Source organism: Coffea arabica, chromosome 2c (genome assembly GCF_036785885.1).
Source record: "Coffea arabica cultivar ET-39 chromosome 2c, Coffea Arabica ET-39 HiFi, whole genome shotgun sequence".
Taxonomy (NCBI): Eukaryota; Viridiplantae; Streptophyta; class Magnoliopsida; order Gentianales; family Rubiaceae; genus Coffea; species Coffea arabica.
Window position 1 is genome coordinate 20,724,893 of NC_092312.1, and position 15,603 is coordinate 20,740,495.

Below are 15,603 nucleotides of genomic sequence, written 5' to 3' on the forward strand. Positions count from 1 at the left end.
TATGATGTTTTTGGAATTATTTTTGTTTGTGTATTACTGTAGTATTGTAAATGAAAAAATTATTTTTCAAAAAATGCTAAATCCAAACAGACCCAATACTATTGTAGATATCCCTGAAAAAACTGCAAGCTAATTAAGGGAAGACATATAAATGTGTAGGAATTAATCACTAGTAGAAGAATAATGCAAAGTATTTCTTGCTCTCCTCCTATAACCCCACTAGGCACACCAGTAGTTACAGCAACGCAATGTATTGCAAGTTTGCAACTACCGCAGACCTGGCTCTTTTTTTTTTTTTTTAACCGCCTGTCTCCCTGTCGTACTGACTGGGTACGGTAGGGGACAAACAGATTATAAAAAAAATTAGAGTCTGACTTTTTTCAAAAAACAATAATTGTGTCAGAACGATTTAAAAATTTTATTTTGCTGCCGTGCTGATTCAACATGACAGGTATAGTTTGAAAAACACCTCCGGTCAGAACTACATTTGACGGATTTTTTTTTGTTAACGTATATTCTCGAGAAATTAGCCTCCCGAATTACCAAGGTGCCAAAAAGGAAGAGAGTACAGGAAACGCTCCGCGGCAACATGGGGCCGAAGAGGATTTTCAGGGTCCCACATTCTCATTTCTAAAACCAACGATCTTAAAGACCAACCAAAGACTCGGGCGGCCATGGGGAAGCTTCTCCATTCCTAGCTCTCCTATAGGCAGTATATGAAAACACCTTTGCACTCGTGCAGAGATTACGTTCGGACTCTTTGGACTTGATTACTTCTTCGAGAGTGAAAGGAATTGCGAAAATAAGTAACTTCAAAGCAAAGAGCCCTTTTGCCTGTTATTGCTCTGATTTAGCAGCCTCTTGCCATCCACCCTTGCTTTTTTCGCCTGTATGTGACTGCAGATGCTACTTTGCCCCCCATCAATTTTGAGAACCAATTCTTGAAGCGACCTTGTTTGATTTAACGTCGAACACGTGATTTTCTGAATATAACAGATTAAAAGGAGCGGCTAAACAGCAACAAGCCCAAAAGGAAAACGACCAAAAAAAAATAATAATTTGACCAAAATCTCCAGACTTCAACCAATTATAGTATAGTACGAGGAACCATTTCACAAATTCGATATCCCCAAACTAGGCCCTCGGAATTACTCTGGAGCCTGAGAGTCAGGATTAAGGAATTAAGACCTTCAGTGTTTCACATCCACTTATAGAACAAATGGATCATGAAACCGATGCCTATAGTTAGGAGAATACATAATTTTTACAGTCCAATTTCAATACCCCTTGTGAACTTCTTAGACTTGATATAATATAACCCGCCTATCACCATGCCATTGCAGGTTAAGCAGAGAAGACGCTTCAGATCCTACCAAAACACACACTGGATTGCATCTTCGACAAACAAAATAAGACCCACATGTTCCCTAAGGGGTATAGATACAGTTCTAAAACCAATCTCCCCATTCATTCTTGTCGTCTTCTCTTGTAACTGTCCTCATTAAATGACTCCCAGTCGCTATGATCAATGCTGCTAAGGTCATCAATGTCTGCTATAGCAAGCAAGTACTGCGTGAGTTTCAACAGCTCCTCATCAGTGCCACGATTTGCATGGGCCTTTCTGAATGGCTTTATGGCCAACCCATTCTGAGGATTCATTACAAAATTCCTTCGTAGGTCGTCAAACATTATGGTGTTCTTCGAGCTGTAAAACTGGAAAGAGCATCAATAGCAAGACATAGATATGTCAGCAATCTAGTAGTATGTTGCTCCAGATTACAAAAGAATATCATATGATGCTACACTGCATATACCAGTTGGTCATGTGTAAGCTTGTAAAATTAAAAAGTATCTTGAGAAACAAGCACCATATGCCCATCCAACCATAAATAAAACCCAGAAGAAAGCAAAATGTAAAGTGAACAACCTCTGGAAAATGTGCCCAAATCAAGCCAAGTGGTTTGCAGTCAAAGACCCCACGAGTATCTGATTGAACAGTGATCATAGCTAAATGATCCAGCAATGCTGTAATTTTGTAATTAGGATGATCGAGTACACCAAGTTGTCCCATCTTCAATTCAACCCACTTCATGCTGTAAAAAAGAAGAGAGATGAGTCACAATAAAGAAATCCATGTAATTCCAATCATTCACAATCATTTTGGAATTTGCAAACAAAACAATCAGTCATTTGGTGCTTAAGAAACAGTGAAGTTCCATCATCCACAGCACACCAAAGCCTACAAGTCCAAAGGATACATATATGTAGAAACTTTCTTGATCAAGAAACAAGTAGATGAATTCTACATATGAGTCAATATAGCAAAATCACAGAGATACAAGCTACTCCGGTGTCAATCTTAAAGCAAAAGTTATGCTGGAAATGCATTCAGGAAATTTCGAAAAACCAATGACTTATTCTCTAAGTTGCATATAACACTGTCTAGAGAATGATGGAAAAGAATCGTAATAACATGTTGTGTTGACCTATTTTGCCACTATGCTTAGATCCTGTATTATGATGTAAATGCCTACAATGGAATCTTCCATTCTGTAAAAGTGAAAGTCAATGGAGTTCAAGCACTTGCATATAAGGGGGGTTACATCAATATCAAAGTTACTTTTTTTTGCACTGAAACTCTTATCTGTGTCATCTATATTTTCGCAATATCAACTTCTTCAGCCTGTTCCAAAATCAAAGCTCCATTGGAAGTATGCAACACCAAAGACCTTTATCTCTTTCATTAACTGCTGGAACATTTTACGTGGGAAACATTCCCCTTTCATGAAGTGTTCTCTTTCGCTGTTTTCAATACTATTTCAAAAGCAGCATTTCATACTTTGGAGTGTGGAATTTAGCAAACATATTTAACTTTTTATCTCATGTTTAGCAATTGCTTTGAATTTTTCTTTCTGGATGTTCTGTTTAGGACAAAAACTTTATTCTCTTCATTTTTCCCAATATTTTTTGTAAGAATATTAGTTATTCTATTTCTGCTTACATCTGCCACTGTTTTGTTTAAGATTAGTAATTGAGTCTAGTTTATTTATATTACAAGATATTAAATGGCTGTATATAATCCAGAAACTTTGGAATGACTCATTAAGCATACAAGACAAAGTATTTAGTCCCGGAATTATCAACTTCCACAATGATGATATAAACCAAAATCAGAGTCACTTTGTTATCTCTTACACCTAAATGAACTAGTAATTTTCAATGTTTGCTTCATCAACATTGAAAAATCCATGGTTGCAGAAGATGTCCAGAAAGGTGCACTGACCTATTATAGAACTAGCACTTATGAAGAGTATTGATGAATTTTGAAAAGAAGGTGACTACCACAGATGATATAAGAGCTATTTGCCCTACTGCTTAAAGAATGAAAACAAACCCTGACAATAATCTTGTATGACAATAAACAAAGAAAACTCACTTGGTTGCAGACCAGATAATAATATCATATTCCGCATAAGCAGCAGTCAGAAATTCGTGAAGATCTGCAATAGATTATTGAAGACGGTTGTTCAGAATTTGGTCGCCGCCAAAGAAAGCATAGGAAGAAAAATGAAGATACACTTACAAGGTCGCATCAGTTCAATTGGGTTCTCAGCAGATGACCGATGATCAAACAGGGTATAGTCAATATCCAGAACAAGTAGTTTTTTACCTTCACGGCATGGGTTGCGGAGCACTATCTAAATTCAATAGCCAATGATTCAACAATCATTAGCAAGAGTTATACCTACTAAACTATGCAAGTCACAATTTTGCAACCAGGTGAAAAGTAATACATATGCTAAAATACACTTCAAATGTCACACCCCAAATCCACAGATAAAACACTGCCGCGACCCGAGGCAAAAATCCCGAAGCCAGCCTCAATGGAGCTCAAGTCTACTCCACAGAAAGAACAATAGACAATAGATCTAACTGCAAACTTCTGACAGACATAAACTTCAATCATTGTGCAAAGCTCCCCAACAGCCAATGCCTAAATGAAATCCCAAACTCATCTTTTATCACATAATAAGGCTAATAACATAAAGAAGAAGAAACAAGTCCAACAAATTCACTCCTGTTCTAGCTTCAGGTGGGCACCCAGCAAGCAGTCTGAACCCTCCTCCACTAAATTGGGCAAGTTATCCAGTAGGTACTTTAAGTAAAACTCTTGCAAGAAAATCACAAGTCATAATTTTCATAGAGATTTGTTAGTGCTTAGTGCCAATGCATAGTACTAAGATCTAACAAGTAAAAAAGAAGAAGCCTGACAATGTTTAAATCAAGCAGAGAAGCATCACAGAGCAGCAATTTTGAAAATTTTCCATTTTCTCAACGAAAAGTTATAACTAGAGCTCCAAGGAGTAATAATACAAAAATCTTTTTTCTTGCTTCCTCAGAATGATAAAAGCAAAAAATTGCAACTGACAATATGTCCAAAAAAAATCCATCCATTGGTTAGATTTTACTGGGGAATCTACTTATGCTACAACAACCCCTTGCTGACTGCTCGCAACTGATAGAATCCCTAATCGGAATGCCATCAATAGAGCTCCCCATATTGGACAATTTACAAAGATAAACTTACCTTGTACTGCTCAATGCGCCTCCGAAGTTTCTGTTTGTTAACTTCTTTATCTTTGATTTCTATGACTTCATCTTGCCCAAGTTCAAAATCATCCACAACCTCAGGGGGATCCACTAGATCCACATATATATCATCTTCAACGGTGCTGCAAAACAAAGTATATTTGAAATGAGAAGAGCAAAACAAAATGTCATAACTAGACTAATTCCCCTTACATACCAAAACTCATGCCACTTAGTAAGCTATTTCCAATATCTAAATCAGACTGAATAGTAGTGTCATCCAGGCTTATGGATCCAGAATTCCTTTTCCTTCAAAAATTTGAACCTTACAGTCTACCTAGAATTTAAACAAGCCAAATAATAAATTCTACAATTCACCAAGATATTCAATTAAACCACAAACATAGTGTATTCTAGCACAAAGGTTTATAGATTACTAATCTTGGTCTAATTTTTTTAAAAAGGATTGAAAAACGTGATGAGTACCGTGATTTTGCTCGTACTAATCAGTCTTCACACTTTTTTAAACCTTGACTAGATTTACGTGCCTATACATCCCAACAACATACTCTATATGCCTATACATAACAAGTAGCTGTCAAAAGTTCCATTACAACAACAAATTTATAGACCCATACAGCGCAGATGTAGCACACACATTTATGATTTAACGGCTTAAGCAACAGATTAAAAGATCAGATTTTTATTACTGCTACAAATTTGAACAACAAAAGACTTTAAAAGAAGAAAAAATAGAAATAAAGACAGCCCGTTTACCAAGATCCTTCAATTCTTCACAGAATCAACTTCCAGAAGCATATTACTACCCTATATTACAGTACAGAAAAAACCTTAAAGACCATGGGAAAAAAAAAAAAAAACAGATGTTCGCAGCAATGTAAAAGGGATTGGAGCAAACCCGATCATGGTCATTTTGAGAGAGGATTTAAGGGATAGTTGTGAGAGCAGAGCAGAGTCATCGGAGAGCTTTGAGCCGACTTTGGGGTAAAGGAGCTTCTGTCGTTTAGGCAGCACGTTGGTTACTTCACATATTCGCCTTTTCAGCTCTCCAACAGTGTCGTCTCCACACACTCTCACTGTATACTCTTTCCCGCTCCACTTCACCGTCAAAGTAATCTCCTCCTCCGTCACCGGAGAGACCGCCAATGTCGCTGCAGCCGCCGAGGATTCACCGGCCATTTTTGAGGAGTGTTTTCAGTACTCTTTTCAGTCTTCAGATGTTTGTACACCGTTGTAACTTGGTCATGAAACGCAGCGTACCAATGCCTATTTATAATCTACTAATTACTCTCGAAGATCTTCAAAACGAAGAAAAAGAAAATTGCCAATTTTGCAGCCTTGCCCCGTGTTCCTTTTGATATTTACATGGTTGGTGTTTTGCTGGTGGCTCTTTTGTCAAATAAATTGGGTTAATTAATTAATTCTCCACCCAAAAAAAAAAAATTCGTCTGTGGAAAAAAGGTGAATGTTGTGAGGAATTATTTATAATTTCAAACTGTATAGTATACATGTTTTGATGTCGATGATATAACGGTTAAGTAACAATCTAAAACATATAGTAGTACCAAGTAAGGAATTGTTGCACATACTTTAAAAAAAAAAAAAAGAAATAGAAGCAACGATCCCTACAAATTAGTCAAAAGTTAATAATGATCTGTCTAGCAACTCAACTTTTTAGTTTGATTGTTTCCAACTCAGACCCAAAGCTTTTCACAATTTTGATAATATTGCTGAATTTTAACAAGTCTTAATTAGGAGGAAAAATAAATTTACACAATGTGGCCAGCCATAGATAGAATAATGGGAGTACATTTCTTTTGCTTCTTTCTATCTAGCTACAAAGGTAGAATGGTCATTTCGTTTCCGGGCATGACTAATGCCTTGTTTGGATTGCTTATTTTCGTCGAAAAATATTATCGTTTTTCGTGATTACATTTCCCTATCACCTTTTTCCCTCACATATATCAAATCGCTACAGTAATTTTTCTATGAAAAATAACGGAAAATGCAATCCAAACACAACCTAAGGTTCCGAAGATACCGGTAACATTGCTCGAGCTTTCTTGTCTATAGTATAGAGTGGCACAATCATATACAATGAATATAATAGGATGGAGACACAAAGTTGCTTTTTTTTCTCACTTTTGCACCCACTGATGGTGCCAATCTAATAAAAAGAAGCAATTGCCGGTGTCCAAGGTTTCACCAATAAGCCATGCAAAGGGGTCGCCTTTACACTTGGCCGTGCTTTGCATTCTCCACAGACGTGGTGGCTCTCACTATCTCACTCACCACTATTTACGACATTTTCGTGCTTGCAGAACTATGGTCCTAATCGCTCCTTTACCCTTTTTTTTTTTTCGGGTTTGCCCTTTTTTTGTTTCTCCTTTCTGCGAGCATTGTCGATGAAGCATCTCAAAAGAAGGAAAAAAGAAAACGTCAAGCATATGTGACTGCTTGAGGACTAAGGAATCATGGAGATCCACGTCAATTTAGGTGAATATGAACCTATTCATTTGTTTGTTTGTTTGTTACTTATTAATTGCTAAATGTGTTGCGTATGAATGTCACACTCTACAGTGACGGGTACTACAGAGGCCCTTGGATGCTCATTCTAGTGGCACAGAAAGAAGTGTTTGAATCCCCTTATCGATATCGATACGATAGCTGTGTTGGCGGCGGTACGTAAGAATTTCTACGAACAATCTATGCTCTTGACCCATGACAGTGATCGGAACCGAACTCACTCAAAATTTTTTATTAAAAAAAAAAAAAAAAACACCAAGGCTTTCATTTCGTGTTGTATGTGGTTCTTAGCAGCTACTGGATTTTCCATAGACAGTTATACTTCGAGAGCTTACTATAACTCACACCAGCCATGCTGATTTTGTTTCTTCCTAGTTCCTACTTTGCTTTTATTACTAGCAGCACCAATGAAGTGTAACAAAACAATAACCACATGTTACGGATCAAGCACAAGCTGCTTCACAGACAACAACAGAATCATTATTCTAGAAACTTGAGAGGTTGAGGTGATTAAAAAGGTTAAAAAGAAAGCAAAGGATGAAGATCACCCCCTAAGAAAAATGACAATTTAAAAAGTATTTACTGACAAGATATATAGGTCGGACGTGAGAGATTATCTAGAGAGGTATTTGCTGACAAGACAACAGAAATTTAGTACCCTAAATTTCAACATTTTAACAAAAATAAAATGTTTTTATACTCACACGATCCAATTAAATGTTGATTTTTTTTTTAATCAATGATAAACTAACGGTCGTTACTTTGATTAGCAAATAGCAATTGCTTCCGTGCACTATGACAAACTTTACAAGAAAAGTCGTAAATGGGAAAAAATATTAAAAATTCAAGGACCATTGAGCAATTTCTGCAAAAGAATGGTCCTGTACTCCTGTACGCTTGGCATGAATTATAAACCCTTCGAAAGCCCTCGGCTCTCTTTCCCTTTACTGTTTCTTCTACGCAGCCCGCCTGAGAAGATTTGCTGCCTCAAAAGTTCCAGGTCCTCCCATCTTCGCTACTCTATAGTACAATATTATGCTTGTTTTGGCAGATTCTGTTCATGTTTATCTTGCATAAGATACTAATCTTGGAATATGACGAGAGCAGATTTGCTGGATTTTTACTGATTGCCCGATTGTTTCTTAATCTACTTTCTTTTTGTTTTTTGGCCTACTCGTCACAGGAAATAGAGGTTTTTAAACGTTGATATCGGTCTGCCAAAATGTCTGGGTATGTCTAAATTGTATTCTTTTATTTTTTTTCTTTCCTTAATTTTTTGCTGTTCTGATTTACTTGAAAATTTATGTCTCTGTCGATTAATTGAAACTAGTTAGGTAAATGCCGAGCGCTTTTTTTTCTTTGTCAAAGCATGGATGGTTGAACCCAGAAAGCAAATGGGGTTTGGAAGAAAAGGGATATTATTTTGTAGTACATTTGAGAAAGATCACTTGACTAGACTGATGAAACCATTGGGTTGAGAACAACTTACGCATGATTGGCTACATACTTGCAGTGCAGCTCAAGTGCCATTGAATCATGTTATGTTAGTTTTCTGATATGCTGAATTCTTGGTCTGTTATTGTTTGACTTCGTCAATTTCTTTACTACTTTTTGGGTTAGTTTTGCGTCTGTCTCTTAGGCAGTATGGGCCACTCCACTCCAGTCTAAAGAGTAGCTTTCAAGCCCCACAAACTTTTGTATCTGTAGCAAACCTTCTAGCATCCAGTTTTTGGTCCCATGTTGTGCCAATGCTATTGAAGTTGTCATTCAATTATCTCACGTTATCAGCAGGAGGAGAAACGTTCATCAATTAATTTTGTATCTTTGATCTTCTTCCCCTACAATTATGTGATGATGGTTCTGTTTGTGTATCCCTTGTTGCAACAGAGAGGATGTTGTTGTTGCAGAGAGTCCTGCGCCTGCCCTTGGAGAACCTATGGACATCATGACTGCTCTGCAATTGGTATTGAAAAAATCAAAGGCTCATGGAGGGCTTGCTCGAGGTCTGCGCGAGGCTGCTAAAATAATTGAGAAGCATGCTGCACAACTCTGTGTCTTAGCAGAGGATTGTGACCAGCCAGATTTTGTAAAACTGGTCAAGGCTCTTTGCGCTGATCACAATGTCAGTTTGATTACAGTACCTAGTGCCAAGACTCTTGGTGAATGGGCTGGTGTAAGTATTATCATTTGCTAAATGATTTCTTACTTTTAGCTATCTTTTGCAGATTACAATTTAAAAGCTTTAAGCATGACCTATCCTTTCTTTTATCTGGATAACTAGAATGCAAGTTTTTAAGAAGCTTAAAGACTCTTAAATTCCTATGCATGCATGCTCTGTCTATGTTTGTGCTCTCTTACTGCCAACAGTTTGATGTTCTTTTCAGATTAACACTCCTCTTTGAGAATACGAGTAGTTGTTCTGTTAATTCCAGTCCCTCTGTTTATTGTCTACAGTTGTGTAAAATTGATTCTGAAGGTAATGCAAGGAAGGTAGTTGGCTGCTCCTGCATTGTTGTGAAGGTAAATTTTGTGATTTCATATCTCTATGGGCTCATCCCCTTACTATTGAGTAAACGCTGCAAGTTTCTTTTCTTATTCGGGAAAAAGTGTGTTTGTTGACAGAGCAAGCTATAAAACGTACTTTGTGCTAAAATGCTGGTAATATCTGAATAATAAGCGGGTCTAATGGATAGGCTTTTTCCTTATGCTTTGGTTCCCTCTTAAGCTCCTGGAGCCTCTCCGGCCATTTTCTTCCTTAATCTGGAATAAGGCAAATTATTTCATCAAACCTAATGATCTAATCATTTTGCAGGATTATGGAGAAGAGACTGAAGGTCTTCATATTGTTCAGGAGTACGTGAAATCCCATTAAACGCATGGATTAGAGGCTCTTATTTTAGAATCATATCTTTTGCTCCACTCTATATTTTAGAATCATATCTTTTTAGGATTCTTCCTGTGTAGCTGCTGAGCCTCGTTCTTTTCCACAGGATGCTCGAATTATTTACAAGACAGGATCTATGCATTTATTTTGGACCTTCTTCTTTGATTACAACTTTTACATGAATCTTGGCTAAAGTTTGAACTAGCGAACTACGAACGTTCTTTATCCGTTAGGCCCTACCACATCATTGTGATTTTAGCGCATTACTACCTTATTGTCACAGACAACAATGTCTTAATTCGTAAAATGAATCAGTTAAAGAGGGTCCGTCATAGTTCTCCAATTTTTCTTTTATTATAGTTTTATTCTCTTCCCTTTCTCTTTTTCTTTTTTCTTTTTTTAAATTTGTTTCTCCTCCTTTTCCCTACCTTTTTGCTTAACTCGGAGACAACAACAGGAATAATGCACATTATAACTCAAAAGTCATGGACGATGGTTTTTTTGGCCTGAGAGAAGAGAGGCACCCCGGGGGGGGGGGGTATTCGGGGAGGATCATCTATAATGAATTTCTAAAAGCTACTATGGCTGAGGGACTACTGGCAGCAGAAAAATGTTAATAGGTAAAACGGATTATACCTCGCAATTAGCATCGACTGAAGTCAGTTACCATTCAATGCCCATATGATAGCTAGCATCCACCACGGCATGCTAAGATTTACACTCTCTTTGGATTAGACTATTTTCAGAAACAAGTTTTTCAACTACGTAAATGTGTAATCTATTCTAGGATACAGCTAATTTTTTGAAGGCATCCACAACCAAAAGAGGCTCAGTATGGACCTCAAAAGGAAAACCCTCCGCGTTTCAAGAAAGATACAATTTGCATGTACAGCATTCGTCTTAGTTTTACCAAAATCACGCATTTCGAGCGACTTCGCAGCCCAGAGGTGAGTGTGGTATCCCTCTCTTTCAATTATCAGCAGGAAAGGGCATATTTGTTCTCTGAGAAGAGGAGTAGTAGTGTGACTCAAGATCTTTTAGGCTAGCAGCAGCCTCCTCTCCAATCCTGGCCAACATCATGTCTGTTTTCTCTGCCTGTTGGGTAAACTCCTCTGTTCTCTGCTCTACGTGGTCGTTAAGAGAGGCAAATCCTGAAAAGATTGCTGTCTGTTTCAACTCTGAGACTAACTTGAGCAATGAGTCAGCTGCTTGCACCTGTTTTTAGAGTAAACAGAAGGGGGGAAAAACAAAGATAATGGAATTTAATGGTAAATGGACCCACAAAGACGCACACAAAATAGTATAAGGATTTGACAAAAGAAGAGCAGACGGTGAGCACGATAAATCTTTCAGTCTCCAATCCCTTGAGAAAGCTTCTACAATTTCAATCTCATCCCCTAGCTATGTAGCTTATCTGTAATGTCCATTCAGCAATGCTATTCAAGGATAAACACCTGCATAAAGTCCAACAAATAAGAGATTTCTTACCATCCTGGCTGCACGCATTTCCATCATGAAAGCTTCTTGGGAATTTCTTACTGGCGGATCATTCACCTAAAACGCATTTAGATCTGTTAGGAGCTTATACCATCCATCGGCCATGCGATGATACTGCACCTTGTGCCATCCTCAAAGAAACAAAATCCACAAGGTGAATATGCGCCCAGAAAACAAATTTGCCAATGTTTTCAGTCATTTCCCCTCCTTTCAGGTCATAGTTCTGAAGTGGGGTCTTGAAAAGTTTCTCCTAAGTTTTATTTATGCTTTATTAGGGTGTTTTTGGGTGATTATCAAGATACCACTGCAGGAAGTAAACTGTAACAAGTCCAATTCTCATATCAAGTTCCGAAACTTAGTAGACACCATGGAGAAAGAATTTGAAGTAGTCAGTGGGAGAACTAGCAGCCCTCTAAATCTATCACATTATGTGACACTACAATGCGAAATCAAAATTAGACTCTTCCTAAACTGCCTCAACACTATTCTGCCAAGAATAAGCATCCTGTGGAAGAGAGAGAGAGAGAGAGAGAGAAAGAGTAAGATTACCCGGGCAACATTAACAAGGAAACTAAAATTGTCAACTATGTTTCCAATGTCAGCATCAACTCTCTGCAACAAGGTCTTCTGCTTTTGAGCAGCTGCAGCGGCTGCAGCAGCAGTTGGCCCGCCTCCTCCACCGCTTCCAAGACCAACTCCTCCTACCCCTCCTTTATTCATTGGGGCTACGAACTGTACGTATGACATGTGAAGATTTGTATGAGCTCAGAGATGACCAAGGTACGTCGATGGCAAGAAGTAAGGACAAGTTACAAACTTGATGCTAGTATTTAAATTATGCTTCTTACGACGGAAATAATGCTTAACTTGGAAATAATAAAAGCATATAGTAATCCATATCAGGACTAAAAGCATGATGAGCCAGCCTCTAGGTATGTATTCAAATAACGTAATCTACATCCCTGTAACTTAAATCGGTAAAATTGCACAGATGATTAAAAAAAAAAAAAAAGCAACAAATAAATCAATAAAGATCAAAGGAACCAGCAACACTTTCGGAGACTATAAAAGCATTCCGGACCATGTAAAATTTTACAACATTAATTAACAGAAAGGGAGTTGTATAAATTCGGTCTCCTGAAGAACATCCCAGAAACATTGATAGGCAAAATCAATCCGACCAAATCAATGTAACAAAAAAAAAATACGCCAAAAACAATAATAAGAAACCAATCTCCATACCAGTATTTAGGCGCTAAACTTAAGAACCCTTGAGCAAGGGGAAGGAGAAGGCCGACTGAAGCTTCCGTACGAAAGGAGAAAGGTTACGGCGGAGGGCAAGCCCGTGGAGTGGGCGCTGTGTCGGAGAGGTGGCCGCCGGGTTGGACTGGAGTGGATATTGGATTGGGTCTAGTGGGCTTATGTTGATGAATGGTTTAAAGAGGCGTTCTGGGTTGGTTTCGAAAAGATTCGTTTGTATATTGGCGGATTTTGATACACTAGTTTTTTCAGCCCGCTATGCGTCAGATAGCCTTGACTGGTTTTTTTTTTTTTTTTTTTTTTTTTTTTTTTCTGCTGTGGTATATTTTTTATTACTTTTGTGTGTGTATGTGTGTGTGTGTGTTTTTTTTGACATACTTTCAAGAAAAGAGCTGAAGTGCAAGCCCTAGCTCTATTCAAACACAAGGAAACTGTAAAAAAATTGTGAAAATCCTGCCCAAAAACAACACAATCGGAAATTTAAATTTGATCACAGCCCTACTTAAAGCCATCTGCAGCAACAACTTCAAAGGAACAAAATATAAATTCTAATTTATGTAGACATTTTTTTCGACAGAAGAGGTATCCGATTGAACAGCAAATGCATTCTGCAGGAGCTTCTTCCGCAAGCTTTCTTCTTTACGGTTCTTTCGAATCTCGACCATGTTGTTTATTCCCCTCCAGCAGCACTCTTCAGCGTCCAACGCCACTTCAGAAAGATTAGTTCTCAAATTACATCCCGAGTAGTTTTTCTGGGTTAGGAAAATTAAATTTGAAAGTTACGGAAGATTCGTGGGAGCTCTGCAAAATGCATTAAAAAAAAGTGAGAATTAGAGTAGAGAAGTTTATTTTTATCTTTTACCCTCTGATTTTTGGGACTGGCTCAATATGCCTATTTATCTTTGAACTCCAATCGGAGCCTTGTGGTTTCCAATGTCCTATGCAACTATAAATCTCCCTCTAATGCCAATGGAAGGAGCTCTCCTCCTTCGTCGCCCACTTCTCCACTTCCTGTAATGACATATTTAGTCAACCCCAACTCAAGAAAAAATCCAACCATTCACATGAAAATTGAAATCCCATGCAATGATAAAACCTAGAACACTTAAAAGTAAAAAAATAAGAAGAAAGAGAGGCAAAACAATTCAAAAATGGAATTACGGAGATGGGGTTAATTGGAAAAGGTGTTTACATTTTTGTTGTGCGTGTAGGAAAAATTGAGAGGGAATCTACTGTAGATTTCTAGATAAGATTATGGAGAAAGACGTGGTGTAGGGAACAACTAAATAGGAAGACGATGAGTAAAAAAACTGGCAGAGAAGGCCAAGAGAAGCGCGAGAAAGAGCAATGGAGATTGCAGAGCTTTCAAGCGGTGGTGGTTCCATTGTACCTCAAATCACTGCTAAACTTGTTGCCGTCCGAGAACAGCACATGGGGAATGTTGAAGAAAGCCAAAATTGCTTGGACACCTGGTAAAGAAAGCCAAGAAAAGAAGAGAGGAAACAAGGCCGAAATTGCACACCCCCCAAAATTGCTCCTATCCAATAATAGCATGCGGACAGCAGTGAATTTCCACCAAAACCACTACCATCCAATGCCAGAAGACCAAAACACCACTCAAGACTCTATTCCGACCCATTGTCAAAACATTAATCTACAGCAAACCATCAAAAAAAAAGGGGCAAATAAAGCACAGAGTGGAGACTTTAGAAGATCAGCTTGCTCAGAAAATCAGCTAAGTGAGACAATGAAGATTTCACCTTGCAAAACCAAAGATCACTGGGGACACCGTCCACTGCCTACTCACCAGTGCAGGCAAAGCAACTGCAATTACACAAGAGATTAAGAAACCAAACATACGTGTGAGGCGAAATATACATAAAGCAACGAGTGAAGACTCTAGAAAACTTTGCAAAACCAGAGATCACTGGAGACACCGTCCACTGCCTACTCACCATCGGAGGCAAAGCAACTGCAATTACACAAGAGCTTAGGAAACCAAACATACGTGTGAGGCGAAATATACATAAAGCAAAGAATGAAGACTCTAGAAAGCTTTTCAAGACATTTGCTGACCGCCCACTAACTTAATAGTAATTGCTGACTACCAAAATGAAGAGCCACGCGGACAGAGCAAGGTTACAATGCAAGAGAGCCAGCGGACAAAAGCAAAATACCAGCAGAGCCACTCCCACCCATCAGCAAAAGACCAAAATGCCCCTCAAGCTCACACAAATCACGGCATAACCCGTCCACCAGGCACTGTTCGCAAGCTATTCGTGCTTTATATATGTAAGATAAGATAAGATATATATGGTGCGCAGTGCTGCATAGAGGACTAATCTTTTTATTTCAAAGAATATATCTTTTTATTTTTTTCCCTCATTTTGAATAAATCTTCAGATGAATGCCTAACAAAATAATCTAGTGTGCTTGACCAATATTCTGTATTATTTCCATCTTGAGGTTAAAAGTTTTATAATGGAGTGAGATTTGTCATTGCAAAATATATGTTCTTGACAAAAAATAAAAAAAGTAAATACTACTTTAACATACCATGGTCAATGAATTTAATACAAGTTGCAACAATATTACTAGACTAGAAGTATACCATCATTTTCTATTTTTTTTTTAATTAGAAGTCTATTTTTGTATTACATTACATATTTTGTTATTTATTATAATACAAAATATAAAATACAACAAACTGTTTTGAATTCAAATCAAAATGCAATTCTTCTTTAATGCACTTCGGATCATAGAAAATAAGTTGCGCTTTCTTTTAAAAAACAAACATGTATATATATGTATATGTATGTGTATAT

At 37.7% G+C, this 15,603-nt stretch overlaps 3 protein-coding genes and 1 long non-coding RNA gene across 6 annotated transcripts; 1 reads left to right on the top strand and 3 right to left on the bottom strand.

Moving 5' to 3' along the window:
* Window positions 1–1,058: 1,058 nt before the first annotated feature.
* LOC140035194 (ubiquitin-like domain-containing CTD phosphatase) lies at window positions 1,059–5,931 on the bottom strand. The gene is made up of 6 exons (XM_072075151.1): window positions 5,510–5,931; window positions 4,589–4,733; window positions 3,584–3,698; window positions 3,437–3,500; window positions 1,928–2,093; window positions 1,059–1,713 (listed from the first exon to the last, which is right to left on the bottom strand). The coding sequence occupies exons 1-6, from the start codon at window positions 5,788–5,790 to the stop codon at window positions 1,468–1,470; spliced, it is 1,017 nt and encodes a 338-aa protein (XP_071931252.1). The 5' UTR covers window positions 5,791–5,931; the 3' UTR covers window positions 1,059–1,467.
* Window positions 5,932–8,005: 2,074 nt separating this feature from the next.
* On the top strand, window positions 8,006–10,225 carry LOC140035195 (small ribosomal subunit protein eS12-like). 2 transcript variants are annotated; one of them, XM_072075152.1, is made up of 6 exons: window positions 8,006–8,137; window positions 8,321–8,367; window positions 9,025–9,310; window positions 9,592–9,657; window positions 9,950–9,990; window positions 10,128–10,225. In XM_072075152.1, exons 2-6 carry the CDS (start codon window positions 8,360–8,362, stop codon window positions 10,201–10,203), a joined length of 477 nt encoding a protein of 158 aa, XP_071931253.1. In that variant the 5' UTR covers window positions 8,006–8,137; window positions 8,321–8,359; the 3' UTR covers window positions 10,204–10,225. The 2 variants fall into 2 exon arrangements, with proteins under 2 accessions (XP_071931253.1, XP_071931254.1); XM_072075153.1 differs by having other exon boundaries at window positions 8,017–8,137; window positions 9,950–10,177.
* A 439-nt stretch (window positions 10,226–10,664) lies between these two features.
* Window positions 10,665–12,937, bottom strand: LOC113731897 (mediator of RNA polymerase II transcription subunit 22a). Its single transcript, XM_027257403.2, has 4 exons — window positions 12,761–12,937; window positions 12,068–12,250; window positions 11,510–11,575; window positions 10,665–11,236 (listed from the first exon to the last, which is right to left on the bottom strand). The coding sequence occupies exons 2-4, from the start codon at window positions 12,236–12,238 to the stop codon at window positions 10,991–10,993; spliced, it is 483 nt and encodes a 160-aa protein (XP_027113204.1). The 5' UTR covers window positions 12,239–12,250; window positions 12,761–12,937; the 3' UTR covers window positions 10,665–10,990.
* Window positions 12,938–13,238: 301 nt separating this feature from the next.
* Window positions 13,239–14,873, bottom strand: LOC113729522 (uncharacterized). Of its 2 annotated transcripts, XR_011839184.1 has the most exons (5): window positions 14,734–14,873; window positions 14,539–14,602; window positions 14,169–14,247; window positions 13,641–13,789; window positions 13,239–13,530 (listed from the first exon to the last, which is right to left on the bottom strand). It is a non-coding gene; the product is annotated as an uncharacterized lncRNA (long non-coding RNA). The 2 variants fall into 2 exon arrangements; XR_011839185.1 differs by lacking the exon at window positions 14,169–14,247.
* Window positions 14,874–15,603: the final 730 nt, after the last annotated feature.